The sequence below is a fragment of the Magallana gigas genome, chromosome 7, assembly GCF_963853765.1.
Source record: "Magallana gigas chromosome 7, xbMagGiga1.1, whole genome shotgun sequence".
Taxonomy (NCBI): Eukaryota; Metazoa; Mollusca; class Bivalvia; order Ostreida; family Ostreidae; genus Magallana; species Magallana gigas.
In genome coordinates this window covers 22,432,447-22,455,766 of record NC_088859.1, presented here as the reverse complement: position 1 = coordinate 22,455,766, position 23,320 = coordinate 22,432,447, and the positions used below count along the sequence as shown (strand labels likewise).

At 33.3% G+C, this 23,320-nt stretch overlaps 1 protein-coding gene across 2 annotated transcripts in view; it reads right to left on the bottom strand.

Moving 5' to 3' along the window:
• Nucleotides 1–19,161, bottom strand: part of LOC105328569 (cyclin-G-associated kinase) — a 32,987-nt gene extending 13,826 nt beyond the window's left edge. The window contains exons 1-14 of one of the 2 annotated variants that reach the window (XM_034458570.2): nt 18,966–19,161; nt 16,923–16,984; nt 15,148–15,207; nt 14,158–14,260; nt 13,367–13,503; nt 12,486–12,611; nt 8,817–8,906; nt 7,627–7,762; nt 5,398–5,535; nt 5,117–5,315; nt 4,778–4,830; nt 3,178–3,326; nt 2,918–3,040; nt 2,187–2,320 (exon numbers count right to left, since the gene is read on the bottom strand). In XM_034458570.2, coding sequence (XP_034314461.2) covers nt 2,187–2,320; nt 2,918–3,040; nt 3,178–3,326; nt 4,778–4,830; nt 5,117–5,315; nt 5,398–5,535; nt 7,627–7,762; nt 8,817–8,906; nt 12,486–12,611; nt 13,367–13,503; nt 14,158–14,260; nt 15,148–15,207; nt 16,923–16,984; nt 18,966–19,095 — 1,640 coding nt within the window. In that variant the 5' untranslated portion in view covers nt 19,096–19,161. The remainder of the gene's footprint in view (nt 1–2,186; nt 2,321–2,917; nt 3,041–3,177; nt 3,327–4,777; nt 4,831–5,116; nt 5,316–5,397; nt 5,536–7,626; nt 7,763–8,816; nt 8,907–12,485; nt 12,612–13,366; nt 13,504–14,157; nt 14,261–15,147; nt 15,208–16,922; nt 16,985–18,965) is intronic. The other variant, XM_034458571.2, reaches the window with a different exon arrangement.
• Between the last annotated feature and the right edge of the window lie 4,159 nt (nt 19,162–23,320).

Below are 23,320 nucleotides of genomic sequence, written 5' to 3'. Positions count from 1 at the left end.
ACATAATTTGATGCCTCTTGACACAAGGAACAAGAATATATATGGCTTAGGGGTGGAGATCTTAACCATTTTCAAGTTATTTGTGCACTTCCTGTTTGAGGGGGGTCAGGACCACCCCCGGGGCTCATGACCTATATACCATTTGATGCCCCTTAAAGGACATATCGCATGTTTTTCAATTTTCGGAATTTTTTAAATAAAATCATTCTATACTCATTAAAAATGAAGTTTATTAACGTTTTCATAAATTATTCTGCCTAATTCGTGAGTTTGAAAGCGATAAAATTCAAATGTCGCGATATGCATATTTTCTCTCTCGATCTACCCGCCATGATGTGTGACGTCATATGCGACCTCGAGCGAGAAGGTGCTGTTAGCCATCTTTGTTATTGGATTAGATTTAAACGACAATTAAACTAATTATCACCTATTAAATTGCCGATAACGGGGCATGATGGTGTTCTGTGCCTCCTGCGGGTGATTTAGCCACCGAAAATGGGGATTTGGACTGTTGTTTTTTTAAAGTTTCCCTTACGAAAGTATGCGGAAATCTTGTGACAAATCGGGGTCTATCTGTCGACGAGAGGATTTATAAATAAACATTCAATTCATAAATTATAAATTATATGATACATTTTTGTAATTATAGTTTCATACATAAATCGTATTCATTTCTCAAAAAGAAAAAAATAGAAGTTTATGCACAGGGGCCTATGTACAAAACGCAAGTTCATCCGAGAAAAATAACGAGAGGGGACGCCATTTTGGATACCGCCTCGCTTCATTAGCTGTTTTCTTTTTCTTAATGTTAAACTATACGTTCATGTATGCATCTGTTTTGTATACATGATTTTTCATTCATACATGTAGCTCACCTCTGCAGAAATCATAATTTTAGTACGGTAGGTGAGATTTCTGTGAGTTTTATTTTTTGTGGGAGAAGTCATGGATCGAGTTGTCGATATTGATTGTTTACGCGAGAAATAGACAAAGTTTGTTGATATACATTTATACGTAAATGGAGAAAAAAAAATACGGAGATGGGATCTTACAGAAATAAACAATAATTAAGGAAAACGTTCTTGCCTGTTTTTATAATCCAGTGTAATATAGAGTAAACAACCTTAGAAAGTTGTGATCAGTTACTGCCGAAGAAACAAACTTCTTGTGCACCACAGTTTTACAATAATGAACATTCTGAGTCGTTAGGAACGCCAAAAACCAAGACTGTTGTAGATTTTAATAAATAAACACCTTTAACAGATTTATTTGAGCTACAATCCTTACTAATTTGTGTTTACAATGTTTACACGTCGATCAATTTGATCGTCATTGCCGACTTCATCGTCACTTTTTCGGCAATATCATCATTTTTTATCCGTACTAGTGGCTCAAACATGTACGACTGAATAATAAGATTCTTTTAATTTAGTCAGCATGTAAAAAAAAAACAACTTACATGGTGAATGAATGTCAAAATTTAAAGAAGATAATGCTAATCCTACAATTTGTTTACAATCAGCTCTTCGCAGAAGGTCGCATGTGACGTCACTGTACCACGTGACACGCTATCTAATTAACGAGTTTTTAAACGATCGGGGCTATAATTTAAATTGATATTATGGCTAATTACCGCTTTTATACCGTTAACAAACTGTTAGGAGTAATTATTAGATACACAAGGAAGCCAAAAAATGTAAAATGTCGTATACTTTAGAAACATGCGATATGTCCTTTAACACATGGAACAAGAATATATATGGTTTATGGGTCAGGATTATAACAGTTTCTGAGATATATGGTCATTTTCAAATCCTGGGGGATGGGGATGACCCCATTGGTCAGGTCTAATAAACACAGCTGTAACAGTTAATATATGATTCTGAAAACCCTATATTATTATCTTTGTCCATTTTCAAGTTATAAACATTTACAATAGAGTCTAAGATTTTTCCAATAAGGTTCAATGTTAGACCCCACGACCTTTTGACCCCCCAGAAAAGTGGTTGGCCAACTCCAAATGAGAAAAATCAAACCAGCATGCACATCTAAATATGCAGGCCTATCGTATCCTAGAGTTAAGCCATCTCTGAGAAACACGACTGACAAGTTTAGAGCGGGAAAGAAGAAGAAGAAACCGTACAAAAACAATAAGTCTCCAAACTTCGTTTGAGAGACTTAATTACCGTTTTTGGGAAGGAGTGACTCCAGGTGGTCCTCGTTTTACAGAAAACATGTGCATACTCTGCTCTGGGGAGTCAAACAGGTGAAGAAAAGAAAAGAATGCCCCTACTACAGTAGCTGACGATGCCTTTCCATCCTGAAAAGATGAAAATAATTCTTAGTTCCATTTTTTTTCATTGTACATTACTATATCTATAGAAAGACTATGATTTTTGTCATTTTCTGATATGGAAAGCTGTTTATTTAGAACTACATGTACTTCAACCAAACTTATTCAATAGTCAAGTACTGGCTAGTATTTACTACACTGAAAATAATTGTATGAAATTTCAGATACGAAATTAATAATGTTTGAATACCATGTACAATGTACACATTAAGATTTTCAAAGAAAAGAACATCCTTTACCATTTTTTGAAGATATACATTTATAGTTTCAAAAGTGAAAAGGTTAAGTTTGTTTTTTTAAAGGACATATTTCTCAAAACTTGCATGTTGTTAACATAATAAAAGATAATTACAAAGAAAAACTTAAATTTTTTTTATATTAACTTCATGCATACTTCTAACATATCCAACAAATATGAAAAATAAAAGAAAAGAAATGGAATCAGCATAAATAAACATTACTTATGGCTTGATTCTTCAATGAACCTGTTCTTAAAACCAAAATCACAATCATGGCTATAGTCACAAGAGAACATCAAATGTAAAAATTGAAATTTATATTTACTATGCAGTGAATCACACAGATATTTTGGGGATTCTGTCGAAGCCACAGATGCATGTTCTGGCAAATTGCAAAGAGGCTTGAAAGCATTGGAGCTTTTTTGGCTGGCCAACCACACTCAGAAACCTAAAAAAAAACACACAAAAATATGTTTACAACAAATGATGCAAGAATTACCAATTTTACACGAATAATTGGACAAACAGTTTTGTTTGGAGTCCCTTATGAAAGCAAAGTCTTAATATGAATGGGTTTTCCATTACCCGGTTCTCAAACTTTGTTGCTCTGTAGGACCTCTGGGATAGGTTGTACACTGCATAACAATCCTTGTGACGACTCTCTAAGTAACTCCGAACTTCATCTATGTGGTTCTTAAAAGCTGACTCCACTCCCTCCGCAGGAAATGACATAACTACAAAAAAATTAATTTAGACTGAAACCATGAATTCAGAAAGTGCTGAGTATTCCAGAAGCTGATTTTGATATTTCAAAGAATTGAAGATGACTCAATTTTTCATGGATTTTATGAGTACCCTTCATATATGCACATATTTCATCAACAAATTATAAAACAATTATTAATTCACTAATCATATAAGTACTTAACAAAATTTAATCTCTATAAACATGCAACAAATTGAAAATCCATGAAATTAGCCTAAATAAAATTGAACGATTCAACAGTATAAAAAAACCATCCAAAGGAAGGACAAAATGACCACTGAATGATTTCACTATTATATAAGCAAAATAAACTAATAGAGGAAATTATGAACAGGAGTTCTTGTGTCACGCATCTCCTTATTAAGGTGGTATGGGACATCTGTCGATATTAATGTGGATTAAAGTACTATATAATTGACAAATTTTCACCGGTTTAGAATTTTCAAATTTTACCATATTTAACCAAAAAATAGCTTTTAAAAATATTTGTAAAGGTAAAAATTGTAAAACCCCCAGCGGGATTCGAACTTATGACTCATGACTTACAGGTTCGTATGAACCCTCTAACCCACTGCGCTACAGGGTTAGGTGACCATTTTTGGAAAGAAACTACTTATAGTCAGTGGAAGAAATTTGCATGATAAAAACACTGTTCAATATTTCTCATTTATGCTGTAGCTATAATAATCGACTAAAATTGACAAACTGTATGTTGATAAATTTGCAATTTTATAAGCTTTCAAGATCTGTTAAGGTTTTTTTTTTTTTTTTAAAACCTATCAAATGTAGCTTAATTCCTGCATTTTCAACCCCTTCCAGTTTGGGGTATATTGAATCATGTGAGTACACAATGGCTGCATGCACTCAAATCGGGGCTTACCAGATGCGTGTGTTGAATATTTTCGTGTAATTGTTTTTGCAAAGCAATGATAGTTACTATGTTAGGGTTATAAAAGACATACTTTGTATATGGTGACAGATTAATTCTGGTCTCTTCATATTTTCTCTGTGTTTCTTCAGAAAGTGTGTACAATGATTTCTTTACTATTTTTAGACTGTTGGGAAGTAAGATGTACTAATTCTTTAAAAATATTATTTTTGTCAGACTGTTTTCTGCCAGTTTAGCTACCAATTCGTAATACTGGTACCTGAAGTGACCCACTATACACTAAAGTAGTGTGTCATTAGAACTCCAATCAAAGTGCCTATTATACTTCAAATATGGAAATATTTTGTGACCAAAAAAAATCTGTTTCCTGACACACTCTCCTTTTTGTTGATGCCCAACATCCAGCTGTAAACATGCCTTTTACTTATTTTGCAACCAAGTAGTAAAACTTGATTCAGAATACCCCCAAATGACTGCAGCACTTAAACCATATTTGAAGAAAAATCAATAATTTAATGTATACAATTTACCTGCAATTTTTGATGTAATGTAGTTTATATCCAAGTCAGTTTTTCCAATTGTCCTGTAAAATTAATGAACACCACCATACACAACTATTTTTAGAAAGAAGAGACCCATAGGCCACATTGCTCACCTCAAAAACAATCTACTATTAATTTTACTGGATGCACACAAAAGAATATTGATAGAGTCATGGTATGAATCATGATATGAAAGAATTAGAATAGAACTTCTATATACCTGCTAGCTTACATCAGTTTTATATTTGACATAATTTTGCTTAGAAATGACTGAGAAAATTTTCAATACATTTGTTGCAATTTGAGAAATAAACTATAAACACATACGCAGACACAGTTTCCATGACTTTTGCTGAAGCATCTTTGATATTTTTCATTAGATTTCCTGCTCCACCCCTCAGGGAGCTGAATATTGAGGATGTGTTTGGACCTTGCCCTGATGATGATGCCCAATTCTCAGTTCTTTCTCCTTCTCCATCATAAAAGACCGAATTTGGTTGGCGATTGGTTTCTACACTGTCAATTACTACAAAGAGAATAAAAATAGTGTATAACGCTTCTGGAAGATATGGAAAATGATTTGGTTCATCTAAATAAGAGAAATTTACCTAAGTTGGCTGGTATATTTTCAGCAATGTGAAGTGTTCCTTTCAGGTTTACATTTTTGGCAGTTGCTATTTCCTTAATCCTGTCTATAATGTCATTGATGGTTGGTCTATCATTTGGATTAACTTGCAACATTGACTCTGAAAGGAAATTGTTAAAAGTTTGTGAATAAATGATGATTCTCAAATATAATACAGAATAAATAAGAGACCTATATAAAGCCCCTTTCACAATTGGCGCACGATCAGAAGCGACAAAATATTCGTGCGACCGAAAAAATTAGATATGAAGCATAAACTGTTGCCGAAATAATCGCATTTGAAAAAGTATTCGTATGAAATCCACACGATCTAAGCGAGCTTTGTGCTACGTAAACGCAATAAACCTTGCGACATATCTTGCATCTATATGCGACTGTTGTGCAATGAAAGTGACTGTTGAAAGATAATGCAATAGGATTGCGCGAGAGACCAGGTGATCGGACGATTGAAAGTGCGCCAATGCGATTGGACGTGAGATCATGCGTTCCATGGTACGAATGCTCGTGCTAGTCAGAGAGGGTATATACCGCCCATTTCCGACGCTCTTCGGTAGACATAGTTAAAAGGGAGAGATCATGCCGCCCAAGAAGAAACAGAGATGCAGCAGTATTTATCATTATACCTCAAAATGATTATTCTATTACACCTGATTGGTCTAGAAAGTCACGTGACAGGGCAATTTCATAGGAATGAAAAAGCCAACATGAGCATACGATGCAGACAAAAATGATTAAATCAAAAATATTTAGTCATTATGATTCTCTTTATATCACAAAACCAACTTAACTATGATTCGAAATTATGAAAGAAAAGTGAGACAGTAACGTACGAAATCAAGCAATCACGATGTTATTTCTATTGAAAAGTCAGACAATTTTTAGAAATCAACGTTTTTTGTTTTCTAGTAATCATATGTTCTTAGATATAATAAAACGTTTATTGCATTTATGTTCACATGGCGAAGCCCTTTGTAAATATGATTTTTCTTGGAGTAATAAATCTTCATATTTCCCTCACCATCATGCAATGAATGTATATTGTCAATTGTGGTCTGAAACAGAGATGCTTATACAGGGTATATATTCTAGTGGCATATTGAGGCTGATAAGTCGTGCAATGATTGTTAAACGTTGCAAGATTGCATGAGACATGTTGAGCAACAGTCTCATGGTAGCAAAACACACGCATATACAGCAGCAATTCATCTTATGACCTTCAAAAATCGTGCATCACTCTTGCGAGTACACAAAACGTTGTAAAACGTTCGTACTAATGTTCATGCGTTGCACTGCGATAATTTGGATTGCGTTGGATCGCGTCTGAATAGTGTGCATGTCCACTATTCAGAGGAGACTTGATGCGACCAGTAAAACGTGTGCAATGTATGCGAGAGCTCGTGCGAAGCTCAAAAATTTCGATTGCAAAGTGGTGTAAAGTGGTCGTGCGCCAATTGAGAAAGAGGCTTAAGGACCTACATGGTGACCTGATAATAATGCAAACCAATAACAAACCAATACAATGGACATTTGATAATTTCAATTAACAGCGTGCAGAACCTCTGACCCTGGGGCCACAGGTCTCCTTGCTTATCATGATAATAGTAGATATTTAAAGATGATTTTAACCCCAAACTTATGGCCCATGGTCATAAATTTCACCATTGCAATCCATTCTTTCTACATGCAATACAATAAATTTCTATTAGATATTAGCTTCAGAAAAGGATGTTAACCAATGAATCAAACTGGTAAATCTAGCTAAGACTGTTTTTCTTCCTTTTTAAATGATACAGTTATCATGCTGCATAATATGGGTGAACATGGTATTTGGTTTGCATCCACTTTTACAAAGTTACCATTCTATTGATATTGTACAATTTTCTTTTGAAATGGTAATTATATATACATAAAAATAAAATGTATTTTAAGCCAATTTAAAAGAAGTAATATACAAATTTGCAGTGCATATGAGTTTGCTGAACTTAGTTTTAAATACCGTTAACTTGAATGTAATGGATTTTAAAATTTAAACACTTCTGGTGCCTAAGGAATTTTATCTGGAAATACTGATAAAATACTTTTCATTTTTTTAAAAAGTTAAAAACATTCTTATGAATATAATACCCATAAACATACATGTAAATGTCTTCTGAATCCACTAATGATAGATTTTCATGATGAAATCACTTACTGATTAAATTGTGCAACACCTTATACTGGGTATCAGTGCTTGGAATGCTATAGTTTGCATTGATGATTCTCAATTTGGCTGAATCCTCAAACGGATGATTGCCAAAGCAAAGCATGTAAAGTAAACATCCTAGAGCCTGAAAATATAATCAAATCACTGTAACTATAGTCTGTCCCAAGTTAACATTTACATCACTTGTTGAAGATCTTTAAAATACCCATTCCTTTCAAAAAAATCAATTATATTTGGATATTTTTTCATTGACCCATCATACCAGTATCTTTTCACCCAGAGAATTTCACAGGACTGAAAATATATTTTTATTGAGATTTATAATACAATAATCCAACATCTTGTATCATTTGGAAGTCACTCGGAACACATCACATTATTTTTCAACATTTTATGCCTGCCAGGTATATTCATGTCCTTTGCAGACCTTTTTTCAGCCGTCTATTGAAACCTAACAAGTTAGAGCCTAGAGGGGTACATGTTTCAAAGGAGAAATCTTGCGAATTTTTCATACTCTTTATTGAATGAACATCATTTGAACCCTGGGGAATCTATAAATATCAAATAAATAAGCAAATGGGATGCAATCTTGGGACAGAGTATAGGGATATTTAAATTTTGTGTATATCATAAAATTATATGATTAAAACATTTTTAAATTCATTTTGATTTAAGAAAAAATCCCCATAAAAGGTTTTCCTAAAGTTTGACAAGATCTACTTGGTAGATCTGCCTTTTAAAATATATCTTCAGGTCATTATAATTATGTGTTAATTATTGATGAATACATTTTTATATACCGGGGTAATAATTATATTTTACTAGTTAACTAGTTAACGATAACCTTTCTTGTAATTAAAATAAACACGCATATTTTCAACAAACAAAAATTTTGGTTCATTTCACTAGGGAAACATTTCTTTTGTAACATTAATACAGAAAATTTATATTAATTTATCCAGGTGATCTAATTACACACTGGATATGTTAAAAAGAGAAAACTACCAGGATATGCAGCAGTACAACATTGTAGTCAAATTCATCAAGTGAACTTTGTCATCTTTAACCCTCAAATACCTGCAGGTTTGTCTTCAAACATGCTGTTAATCAAGATACCATAGATTATCTCTATGAATATTTGCTTTATCATACATTATCTTTATTAATTAAATACATACCCATATATCACTTGCTTCACATATGGGAGAGTTCTGATAAAGGTCTAACATTTCAGGTGCTCGATACATTGGGGTTGTATTTTTGGTAATCTGAAACATAACAAATAATCCAAACATGCAGAGAAAACTGACAAAATATTGTATAAACAGATAAAAATTGGGTATTAATAGAAAAAGAACAGATTTTTCTAACAGCTCATCACAGGTAATTCTCCCAATTCATGTATAAAACATTTCATTCCACATGTCTATATCCAACTGTTTGTACAGAATTGAAAGGTTTCTCTGGGTTACAAACGCTGATCACCATTGGGTATGCCTATTTCATGCTGCAATGCAGACTTGTAGAGCTTAACCCACATTTATACACTCCTATTCTTGGTAAGACTTGTACAAATGAAAAAATGTTTTACATATTTATTTTGATCAAATTGAAAACTTCATGTTGGATGGTGCCAGGTATACGAAATGAAGCAAAACAATCCTAAAAATTACTCACAAGAAATAAAAAGACATAATGTTTCAAGTAAAATATAGGCCTCAAATTGTCCATCATATCAGATAAAGCATAGTCTTAAAGCATACCAGTAATCATGCCTATCACCTTTCAATCTCTTACAAACTAGACAGTTTATTGCTTAAAACCATAAAGTAAACAATAGAACTTCTGACTCAAACAGGACACAAAGTCTCATGCTGTGAACTTATCATGAATGACCTCAGGTAAGTCAATGAGGTATCAGGAAAAATGTACCCAAGAGAAAACTTACCCAGGAGACAATGTACCCAATTCCTGGGGTACATTTCCTCCAAGAGAGAATGTACCCAGGTACGTTTTCTCATGGAGAAAAAGTACCTTAGGAAAATCATAAACATTATAATGTTAAATAGTTTTAAGTACTATTTTACAGCATAAATATATAGGAATATATGAATTTTATAGATATATATTTACATTTTCTAGTGCCTATGCCTGTGATAACACTACGTATCAATTTTGTACAATATAACTCATAAAGCCAAATTGAAGCGCCAGCGGGGTTTGCTTATTTATATTTAAATATTTAATCCTACGATGGTTTAAAATTATATAAATATAAGTAATAAGGAATCATTCTTCGAATATTATGAGGTGATAATTTCGGTCGGGGCATAATCAAATCTATCATAAAGCCCTTTGGGCTTTACTGGATTTGATCACGCCCCGACCAAAATTATCACAATTCCTTATTCCTTATATAAAGTTAATACCGTATTTTTCGGGGCATATGTCGATGTGGGGCATAGGCCGAATTGCTCATTTTCAGACAAAATTCAGGAAAAATCCTTAGACTAGCCTAATTGGGGGATAAGCCGATTTACAATCGATGACTATAGTGAAAGTATGACCGCTGATTAAGGAAGTCGTCGTATTAAGTATATACTTTCAGAATATCGATGTAGAAAGTCAAAAGAGTAATAAATGTTATTAAATTTGCTTAACATATATATTTAAACATTTTAAAAAAATATATCTGTGTTTTGTGGCTGTTTGGTCTCTTCCGAATTCGTCGGTATATCGTTACGTATCGTAATTTTACATAGTGTAAATTTAATGATTGCAACACCAACCTCCGTGGTTCTGTCTGATAGAACTAAGTATAACATTTTACCAAACCTTTTATATTGTATTAAAACCTTATTGCTAAATTTAATTTAATCAAGTTATACTTTGCAAGCTACTTGTAAATGCGGGGTATGGCGTCCATTAGCTCAACACATGGTTTCATATTCAAATAGAGTTATCCCCCGTAATCGCTATGAATGAGAAAACAAAATACCACACATAAAATATTTAATTTGTGCTCTTTTTCATTAATTAATAAAATAATGACTTGCCATTATGCAGAGAAGTTGTAATGTTAAAAACACAGCTAATGCACTGAAGTGTAACGGTGTACACTACGTGCCCCCAGGCTGTGTTTTAGTCACGGGTTTCTCACCTTTGTATATACACACGACACCAGAATACCGTTATTTCATCCAACAGAAAATTAATTGTAAAAACACCAAGCATTTGATTTATTCTACACCCAAAACCAGTGATTCCCACAACGCAGACATGAAGAAATTCACTAAAATTCCGTCATATTACATTCTACCCGGTTTCGTTTTCTTTTTTACTACGCAATAATAGTTTCAAGGGTTCATACACGAAGTTGATAAACGTGGGAAAAAATTCTTTTGATTGGGGTTGTAAAGACATTCCTCGTACAGTACTGTACATTTTATTACTCAAGATGTCATTGCAAAAATTTTCAACGGGACAACTATCAAACAATAGTTCAAACGAACGGAAAAAAAACCAACCCTCATAATAAACTGCTACAACAGTACAATGGATAAAAACAGTGGATTTTATACTGTTTAATTTTTTTAACTTTGAGCCTACGAAAAGCCGATCCCGGGGGATAAGCCGGGGCTCGCGCATCAGAGAAAAAAAATACCGGCCAATGCCCCGAAAAATACGGTAATAGCAATTTTTTTTATACATGTCGGTTTAATACTGGTACCACTAAAAAAAAGCACTATAGACTTCTTTAGATTCTTCGTTAAAATCTCCAAATTATATTGTAATCAAAACTTTTTTTGAACAATTTCATTTATGGGGGATTAATTAGCTGACTAACTAAACTGCTCAAGCGCTGTTCGGTAGATTTTTGTGCATGTGTTTACATTATAACACATTTATTGTCTCATTAATTAATGTACATAATTATGTTTTTAATAAACGCAACAAATGATTCAAATGTGTATTGTATTTTGTTGCATCCTAGATTATATATTAAAAATATCAATTATGATTTTCCTAGGGTACGTTCTCTCTTGGAGAAAACACACCCTAGGAATTACGTGTCAGGTAACAAAACATAGTTTTATACAATTCCAGTGAATAGCTCATAAGTTCTTTGTTTTGTCTACGCAATTTTGGGACAACCTTCACATGTTTAATTCACATCAGGATTAAGAGTCGCCATTATCACCTGTAAACAAATCACATCACTTTACAGGCCTGGTAACTGTATTTAAAATATATTCAGAGGCAAGTAAAGCAATGGTACCTAAAGTAAAATGTCTCAGGAATTTTTTGGTATCAAAATTTCCACAGAATATAATACTAAATTAGATAAATAAGTCCAAAACCTTGCACAACTTTTTGTGTGCCATAAATATGCAGTTTTTTTTTGTAGGGATGGAACTACAGCTATACGGTCCATAAGACCAAATTTTCTGTTGAGCTAGTCTTCTGCAGCTAAGTGATGTACAAGCCAGATGGGGCTAAGGAGAGAGAATGTATGATCTGGACAAGATTTTAACAGGTTTGATATGACTTTCACCTTTGACAAAGACATTTGGTTCAAGGTCTGCTCTTTACCCAAAAGCACTGTATGAGTGAAGTATTTAATACCCTATCATTGGCCATATCAGCCCAACAGGAGATACAATATATGGTTTATACAAGGATTTTACACGAAAGTCTACTCACACCTTCTTAACCTTCGACTTTGAAACTTGATTCAAGACTACAACATATCCTTTTCCAAAGGTACTCTGTGAGTAAAGCATAAGCCAGATTGGGAAAAAGAAGGAAAAAATGAAGGGGTCAAAACAAATAAGTTTAATGATCACCTCATCTTCAACCAGGCTTCTCTGAATGGCTGACCAAGACCTATCTGGAAAGTGTGTTTCTGTTGTGGCACTGCCAAAGTCACACAGCTTGATCATTCCTTTGGAACTTACCAGTAGGTTCTCAACCTAGGGATTAAATTCAAACTCACAGTTTTGCATATTTAATATTTTGCAATGTGAAAGTGATCACGAAAAAAAGTGAAAATAAATCATAGCATAAATTACCAGAAATACGGTATTATGAGGTGATCAAACACACTCAGGCTTGATCAAGTCTATCATAAAGCCCTAGGGGCTTTATTGGATTTTATCACCCCCACCATATTTGATCATCTCATAATACTGAAAGAATGAATCTCATTTATCAATTTTCTTGCTTATTCTAATTATAATATAGTTTCTTTGCTCTCTTAAATTCACTATTTATAATGCTGAAATGTTATAAAAGAAGAATTGCTGGATGTGTTTCTTGAAATTTAAAAATGTTTTGTACATATGACACACATACGCTCATTTCTGATTGTGGAAAAAAGAATTAAGTATTTGAACTTCGATTCTATTTTGAAAGACTTTGAACAGATATCCAAATTAATCTGTGCAATTCAAATATTACATTACAAATTTCAATGCTTTTCATGAACAGATGCTGTCATACACACCCATGTTACAAATCATATTTTTATCTAAAAGATCAGAGACACTTATTATCTTTATTTCAGCCAAAAAAGGATCACTACTGCATTATTACAGAAACCCTGTTGACTGCAATCAATTCTGACTTTTTGTGTACATCAAATTATGTATCAATACATTAATTGACACAAGAATATGCATAGTAAAACTTATTCACATGCAGTCACTAACTATAAAAATGTACATACCTTTAAATCTCTGTGAATAATTGGAGGATTTTGTCTGTGCATGTGCTGTATTGCAAGAGATGCTTGGAAAAAAATCTGAATAACATCACTGCACGGTAGAGGTGATCCAGCACCATTTAGAACAGAAATAAGTTGGCCTGAAATAAGATGAAGTACAAAAATACGAAGGTTAGTTGAAAGTATGATATATTCTAGATTAAAACACAGGTGCCCTTACACCCTCCTCCCCAAAAAAGAAAAAAAGAGAGATGAGGAAATAATGAAAAGGATAAACATTTTCACAAGGTACTAATCTGATATGCTTCCTATGTTCAAATAGTTCAACCCTTGACCTTTGACATTGTAATCTCAAAATCTATTCCATGAGGGTTACTAGTGTAAAAAGATGATGTCTGTCAAAGGGTTCTCAAATAATGATTAGACAACAGTCTACTATTTAGTGTTCAGGTTGGTTTGACCCCTGAACTTTGACCTAACGACCACAAATTAAAATGGGGATCAAATACTTCTTTGGCCAGTTAGGGGAAACCCATGTGTTAAATTTGATAGGTGTGTCTTCATATTTTTATATGCTGACTCAAACCTCAACTTAATCTTTTAAATGAAAGTCCATTAACCATAAAAAAAAAATTCTGGTTTAGAATTCTGGTCAGTACTATCAGCCAAATTTTGGGCAGAGGCAATTTTATTTGTAAACCAAAAGGTGACATCAGAGAGACTTGCATTTTTAAATGTTTGAGAATTATTGCAGATCATCTATTAATAATTGAAAAACGGCTGTTTGTACTAACCTGTACAAAGCTCAGTCAGCAAGAGGTACTCGCACTGTCCTTTGTCGGAGTCCGAGGCAGCAGCTATAAACTCGACAATGTTGGGATGACCTGATAGTTTTTTCTATTGCCAAATTTAAGGAAAGTTTACATATAACCATGGATGGAAGGATATAGAACTGAAAAGGAATCACTAAATAGTACAATTCATGAAACAGTAGTTCATAGTGGGAGTATGGGGGGGAGTCTTCTTAAGGCAGTATGTTTTCCATTTGTATAGATAAAATTTGATGATAAACTATTTAACATTAGTGTGTATGATATTTGGATGAAATTTGAATTTATATAATCTTTGATAGATATGATTAAGCGCATATCTATACAATTATATGCATAGCCATTTATATTTTGTGGAACCAAAAATGCTAACTAGAATGCACAGCCAAATGTGATATATGTTTACACTGGAGTATTTTCACACAAAATCTTGTATTTCAAAGGCTCCTGTACAGTATTTGGCTCTTTAACTTATCACATGTATATTTATAGAATGTTTTAAAGATGATTTTGAATCATTTCTACATGCATTTCATTATCATACATTGTACTTCCTTTTTTTAATGGTGCATTTTATAGTGTGTCTTTACAATAATTATTTTCCTCCAAATTCTGAAAAAAGTAATGTTTAGATTTTGTCATCTTAAAATTATTAAATGTTGATTACATGCATATGTTCAATAATACTTATTGAGTCTGTTGATCAATTTCAAGATTCAACACCGATAATGTGACAATAATGTAAAATCCAAGTTCAACTACCCATGCATTAGTATGCATACAGTACCATTAGGACTGGTCCTTAACATGATAAGAAATATAACTCACAATACCACGTCATATACATCTTTTACACGTAAAATATGGCAAAAATACATGCAGTATGGCCATGGTGAAATAACCCTATGCATGCTGATAGGAGATTATTTCAGAAACTAAATCTGCCAAGGATACAAGATATTTGATTTCATTCATAACCATCTCATTCTTTTCCTTATCATGAGCAAGCAACCTCTGAAAAAAAAAAGAAAAAAACTCTAATATTACATAAATTCTGCATCACTAATCTTTCATGATATCCTGTTGCCTCTTTTCTCCTTAGAAAATTGCAAGGTTAATGAAAAAGTCATTTATAATCACACATTATTTGCACCACAAAGCAAGAAGTTAATAATATGTACACTTAGCAAGGAGAGAGATTGAAATAATAATTTAGTTAAGCTGTAATTGGAAACAACTAAAATTTGAACAACAGGAAAACAAATTGAAATATGGAATGAAGCATCGGTAGAGGAAAAAAGGAATAGTTTTTTCAACACAATCATAAAAAAAACTTTTAAATATTTCATATCTATAGCCATGCATCTACACTCCAATATGAAAAAGCTAAGCCAAAGTCAAAGTATAAGGAATTTTCTGAGTCATTGATATTTAAAATGACGAACATCCCTCTAATCCTCAAAGCAACTTAAAGGGGCATGGTCACGATTTTGTTCAAAAATTATTTTTTCGATTTTAATGTTCACATTGCTTCAGTAAGGCATTTTTAATAGGCAACCAAAATTTGAGTGCCATTTGATGAGTTATAAGCGAGTTACAGAGCTTACAATTCCTCGCTATGTAAACAAAATGTTTGTTTACATTTTGAATGTTGAAGTGAAAATTCCAATTTTAGACCTAAAATAAATGTGTTTATCGTTAGGAACGGTTTATTTATGCTTAAAATGAATAATAAGATAGACAAACCAGCTTTAATAAGATTTTTTACCGGTATATTGAACCTATGTAAACAAAAATAGGGCACGAGCCTTGTTTACATGACGGAGAATTGTAAGCCCTGTATCTTGCTTAAAACTCAACGACTGGCACCCATATTTCATTTGATCATTAGAAATGCATTCCTAAAGCATTGCAAATAATAAAAACAGAAAAATAAAATTTGACCAAAATCGTGACCATGCCCCTTTAAGGAGGAATAAACATTTTATTCAACTAAAATCTTCATAAGTCATCTTGGGGACTTTTTCTCATTTACTGATGTTATATAAAGCATCTGAGGAATGTTCCTCTTTTTTCTTTACACCAAAAAATTTAACATAAGCATTCTTTACTCTTTCAAAATTTTGATATGCACACAAGTATATCTGACACAAGGTTGGCTTTTTAAAAAGCTAAGAAAGTCAGCCAGCAGAATATTAGTTTTATGTCAAAAGTGAATAAACAAATCTATTAAAATACAAGAAATACAGCTTCTATAACAATTCTATAATATCATACGTGTGTACATTTAGTTTGCACCTTTATTTTTTTTTGGCTGTAGGTGAGGAGATAAGCACGTAGCAGTGTTACAGTACATAATGTATGACTGCACACCTACTTATCACTTACAGTTGTAACTTTGCAAAGATTCCTTTCTGAATTTCATGGTCCCGTCACAAACTACTACCAATATGTATCATTTTCTTACTAAGAGAGTCAGAAGATATATATGGGGACTCCTGACCCTGGCTGCAGAAGATACCCATGAACAGTTTTTCAATATGACAATGCGCATTTTGACCTAAATACTGACAAGTTTCGTAACTTCTACAACTTTCTCTTACACAGACTATCTAATCCCTTCCCAGAATTCCAATTTACACAAGAGCAATTGAAGTTTCATCCCAACATATTTAGTCAACCTGCAGGCTGACTAAAAACATTACATCACTAAGACATAAAATACTGACTTTTAAGGCATAATCTTTTCCAGTCGTAACATCTTGTGCAACATACACAAATGCGAATCCACCTGAAATCAATAAAAGAACCCAAATAATATAAGAGAATAACTTTGTTCACATTTTGATAAATATATATTATCATAACAGTAACTTGATCCAAAGGGTTCAATTACGTCAAATTGCCCGGCGAGGATCATCAGATCAAACGACATGCGAAGCCTCGAGTTTGATCTGATGATCCGCGCCTGGCAACGAGACGTGATCCGGCTCTTTGGATAAGTTACATCTTTACATCACATAAATGTAAACTTCCGATACTTTCGATAAGTTTGGCAAGAATTTACTACATATTGACATGGTTCATTTATAATGCGGCTAACAGATGTAGTCAGATGATAGGAAGAATTCTTTTGATCATTTTCCAACCTAGATCTCATCAGAAATCACTTGGAGAAATTTGAGAACTTGTTTAAAGATAGCGTGAACCAAGGGCCCCCTATAAATCAAAGATGGTGAGTGTTGTCTCTTTGTGTTAGAGTTTTCAGTGAATGTTTTAATTGCAATACACAGAAATACACACAAAAATAACCGTTTTAATCATTTAGGTCTTCGGGAACAAATAATAAGAACACTACTATCTGACAATGGAGCCCCTGTGGCATGATGTGTGCAGAAAGAGTGCAAAAGAGAGAGAGAACAAGAGGAAAGTTGATAATGAGAGAGAAGGAAATCAAAATTCAGGATTGAAGTGATAAATAGAAATGTGACCATGAGGAGCCAGAATGTGAAAGTTAGGAGGAATCAGATCAGGTAAAAAGGAGAGAAATTGGAAGACTTGTAAGTTAAGAATGAAATAATTAATTAAGAAATAAATTGATAATGAAATTTAAATATAGTTTTTTATCTTTCTATTGAAAATGTTTGGACTGATAGAAATTTGTCCAGACTGACAAACTTCAGATGGTAATCAGTCCAAATGACTGTCAGCAGAAAAAAGAGTTTAGGAACTCTGGATGCAGGGTAACTAGAATTACCGAAATACCCGTGATTTACCGAAATGCCCTTCAAAAACACAGAAATGCCTCGATCATTTCAGCACAAATATTTAACATCATAGTTTAAATCTAAGTGTTTAAATGTATTTCCCTAATTTTCAGTTTGATAATGTAAGTATTTTGACATAAATAGCGATTTTTAACGTGTATACATTGGGTTAAGAACGATAACTCTTGCATGAATTGCTTTTCACTCGAATAGAGGTGTGAAATTTTATTCCCAGAATAAAATAACTAAGAATTAAAAATAACAGTTTATCAGCTTTTATTTTTTAGTATCATATAATAATCATCACAAATCCATATAGAGTGGAAGCAACTATAAAAATAGCAACTAGTTTAAAGATTAATTCCTATCAGAATTGCTCCTTTCTCTTGCACAGGTATGTAACACAAGTTCAAGTCTTATAATAAATATACATTTATTCAAAAAATTAACTTTATATACAAAACTATCTATATAAAATACTAGACATACACTCTTAATGGCGTTGTAGTGTTTTTGAAGGGTATTTCGGTGTTTTCATCGGGTATTTCGGTAAATCGCGGGTATTTCGGTAATTCTATGTACCGCTGGATGCAGGGTGTTAGGGCCAAAAAAATACCCATTTATTTATTTTCTAGATTATCACAAACCTCCTAAGAGAAGACTATGAACTTTAATTAGATAACCACAACCAATAATAAGTGTAAAAGATATTAAGACTATTGCCATGTTCATTGTTTCCTAAGAGAAGCGGACCGTCGAACCCTTCAGTGGCTTTCCTATCCATTCCCCCTAAAGATTTCTGCATACCAACTTTACTATCAGTACACGTCTAACGAAAATTTTGAATTTTACAGAAATCCTATTTAAGTAATGAAGTTGAAATGTAAAACTTATCGTGAAAGGAGAAACTTCATTCAAATTATTTTTACAAATCGTAACAAATGTCATAAATAAAGCTATGGTCAAGATGGTGGGAGGTTTCTTAACGATTATTGACGACAATACCTTCCGCTATGACACGGCGTACACGAAGTTTCTGCTGTCCCAACTCAACGATCTGACCGACGAAATCATTTTCTATCCCTGATATATTTCCAGTCAGGGCACTAAACGCTGATTTGAAGAATTCTGTCATTTTAACACTCAAACACCATGATGATAATCTGACATAGTTGGACAATGTTGACGTCAATGTTAATTTATTTACATATCGAACCCGATCTAATATAACGATGCGTCAATTTACCGGTAGCAGGACTTTTAGGACCCAAGACGTTTAGGCCCCTCATTGATAAAATGTTTAGGTGCATTTAAATATTTTGAGATGGCCCCCACAAAAAAGTAGAATTTATATTTTTTTTTTTTACATATAAGGTAGATGATACTACTAGTCACATAGTACATGGATTACAATATGTGGAACCTCGAAATTGTAGCATTTTTTTAGAATGACAATTTCCTATATATTTTGTTCTAGATGTACCTGTATTTTGAGATGGTCCCTGAAAAGAACCAGATTTTCTTTAAATTTTGCTAAAAAAACCTAGAGTTGGATAATTTTGCATTTGGATAAAAATAAAGCGTTTTGCTATTGTAGTTTTTTTCCACAACCCCCCCCCCCCCCAAAAAAAAAACAAAAAAACAAAAACCCAGAACAAATCGGCCACGGACCTAATTCACTTTGCGCAAATACATCGCGCACCTAAAGGGAGTGATTGTTATGAATATCGAACGTCGAATTCTTAATATTATGTCACAGTCGCTAAAACACAATGAAAAAATCGCTTATAACGCCAAAAATATAGCCGGTCTACGTCATATACATACACATTTTATTTTATTGGTACAAGTAGTGACTGAACTTTATTAATAATGTGCGCATTTCAACATTATTTAACATGCGCAAATTTCTTGGCCCGGGATGTCACTGTACCTTAGTGAGTTTTGTTTGGAAGTATTTTATCATTAAAAAATGTTCAACACACTTTTACGGTTGTTTTGTTTCATAAATCACCCTCGAAATGATGAACATAACCTTTTTTTATGTTTGTTTGTTTTGTTTCGAGTTTGTGCAGTTTTTTTAATGAAAAAAAAGAAGAAAAGAAAACGCCACACCGCACTTTGGCATAGGCCCTCGAGAAAACAAAGTCGATGACATGGTCATTTTTACATGATATTTATTCAGAATCATCACATTATCGTTTCATAATTCAATTTGGATAGAAAATCCATTGCAGATTTTTTTCAAAAAATATTTTTCCTTTCACAAAAACGCTCTTCCCCATTATGTTCAATTGAAAAAGAGAAACGTAACAAACAATTTTTGAAATGGTCCGTACTAAACATTTAATTAATATGTTAAAAAAAAAAAATTATGTTAGATTTTCTTGATTTTGATATATCTTTAGGTAAATCTAACTCATGTAAAATTTTCATGAAAATCACTTTTGTAGAAATGAATTGGGTCCGTCGTCATTAAAGATCTAAAAGGACTTGAAACAATCAAAGTACTGAAGTACTGAAAGCCGGGCTCTTTTGGTGTGTCTTTATGCATATTGTGTAGTAAAAACTGAAAATATCTCTCTCTCTCTCTCTCTCTCTCTCTCTCTCTCTCACACACACACACACACACACACATATGCTTTTAATGTCGGCAAAGCGTCAGAGAGTGACCAAATTTTGTAAGCGGCTATAAACAAAAATATGTCTGTCTAGTAGAAAAAAGTTAAACAGTTGCTGCCTTGAATTTTGCAACAAGCGTTACATATTCAATCCACATTTCTTCAACGCGCAGCAAAGTAGTTCATGGAAATTCATGCCTATTGTATATGTCCAAAATGCATAGTCTTGTTTTTAAAACATGCTATCAATAAGAAAACTAAAAAAGATAGACAATTCTCTCGAAATTGAAAAAAGAAACAAAATGCCAACACTTTTGGCAAAACGTGGTTCTTTGTGTAACTATTTGGTATAGCGGAAGCTTTTACTTTGACGGTGTTTGGTTTTTTGTTTACTTTTGAAGTTGTGCTATTTATAGTAACATTGGCGATTTGCTTGCCTACAGCCAGGACTCTGCGGCTAAACAGTATTAGTAAAATATGGCGATGTATAACAAATTTGCATTCTTTCTGGGACCTTTTTATATATTTGTAAAGGGATAACACGTTTTGGCACTAGATATTTTGAATTTACACAATTTCCAGTTATTTTAGCAGTGTAGAATTTGAGAAAAAGATTTTTATACATTTCCTAATATTTCTATGGAGAATTTTGCATTCATCCTAATGTCACATTTTGATCAGAATATCGATTTGAAAGGAAAAGAGCTGAATGCAATTATAGTAGTATCACTTATTGCAGCATTGTAATATCTGAAGAAAAAAATAACATTTTGATTTTCTTTGTCAAAGTTTGCTTGGGATTGGCTCGAGGTTATATATAAAAGAAGTTGAGGGAAAGAAACTGATGAGCAGACATGCAGACAGACTGTTTTCAGACGAGCTCACGTTTGCTTACAGCTCATGTAAGCTAAAATTAAATCACAAAACCAATATACGAATTTGTATAATCGTTGAACAGTACTACATGTATATAGAACAGTATTTTGCATGAAAAGCTAAATTCTGTTTGAGTTATCGTTCCAACGTACAAAAGTAGCAATTCCCCAGAGTTTTCGGCATCCACAGGCGCAAGGCAACTTGTGTACACTATTTGCAATCCAAATACTAGTACACACTAATTCCATCCCAATGAAATTTTGCACTCTTCTTGATATCAACACGCCCCAACGGATTAACACCTACATATAACCAAATTTCAACTCTCACCCCATAACTTTTTCGTTTTGTGTAAATGACCATGTAAATTAAATGGACCTCCTCCCCACTTCTGGTCGATCTGTAATCCGCCTAGAATGGAAATGCATATCAATTTGAAAACTTTTCGAACTAGTCTAGAAAAGTATTTTTAGACTCCAAACCCTTTTTTTCGAATTATCTTGACTTTGAAAAGGGTGCATTTGCCTTTTTTATTTGAACAAAGTTGAAAGACTTTTACCTAAAGCAGAAAGATAAATAACATGTTATTTGTGTCTCTGCCTAAAGGATGATTTAAGCCAAGTATATATAGTTAAGATTGATTTGATGGTTCCACAGAAATGCACATGGAGCATCAGGGGACCAGGGCTTCATTTTCTCACAACAGACATGTTTATGAAATTAAAACATAGAAAACTTAATTTTATAGGAGGTGGTCCCCATTTTTTGGGAGCAGGTATAAAGAACTATACGGTAAATTACATGGAACAACATGATATTAAAAGCAGAAGTTATAGGTAGTACGCACCCCCTCCCCCAAGGGATAATTACTCTCAGGGATACTGAAGAATATGGTGGTTTTGTTTGTTAAGATTTCGGATAAGTCTGCGGCCCCTCCCCCCCTCTCAAAAAAAGACGCTACGTGCCTGTTCCAGAGTAGAGATGAACATGTTAAGTTACGCTAATAAACGACAGAATGTCATACAAATTTCACATAGAAAAGCTGTAATTTTATATACTACATGTAGTGGCCCTCAGCTCAGGTTTAATAAAAAAGAATATGGACCGACTTTGCTATTAAATGTACATAGTCTTAGTAACTAAAACGGTAGTTTCCTCTATATACATGTACATGTGTCAACTTTACATGCATTAATTTACAATGTACATTATATCCTTTTTTCAGTTTTGATCCGAAAATTTTAAGATGAAATGTATCATTTGGTTAAAATTTACACGACCTTCAGAACGCATAATGGGAAAAGAAAGAGAAATTTGAATAAAGAAGATTGTGATTTGGTCATTCTTAATATCAGACTGAGAACCATTGAAAATATTTTTAATACAATTGAAGTTGTATTCCTGTCTGGTTGTTTCATACAGGATATTACGGTTCCGCCCTTTATGCATGTACTTCCAATCCCGTACTGGCTAACAAAAAGCATTTCATAGTTAAATCATCAACCAGCTTTTACACGAACTACATGGTTACTATTATCGGTACCGTAAACATGGTAAACGTACGTCGCATATAGTTGTATAAACAGAATTTTGCAACATTGTAAGTTACGTTGACCGCAAAAAAAAAAAAATACACTTTCAAGTATCAATCTGATATTATCAAACCGGTGTTGTATAGTGTCTTTCCTCCAAACCAACATTATAGTCGACCCCCCCCCCCCCCCCCCACACACACACACACGCGGAAAGCTGTCTACATAATGGGGATTTCTCCCTTTTATACAGATTATGACCGCGGAAGGCCTTTTCTCTACTGGATTTCATCGTTTTTATGGGGGTTCTCTTTATATGGCGTAGGGCAGA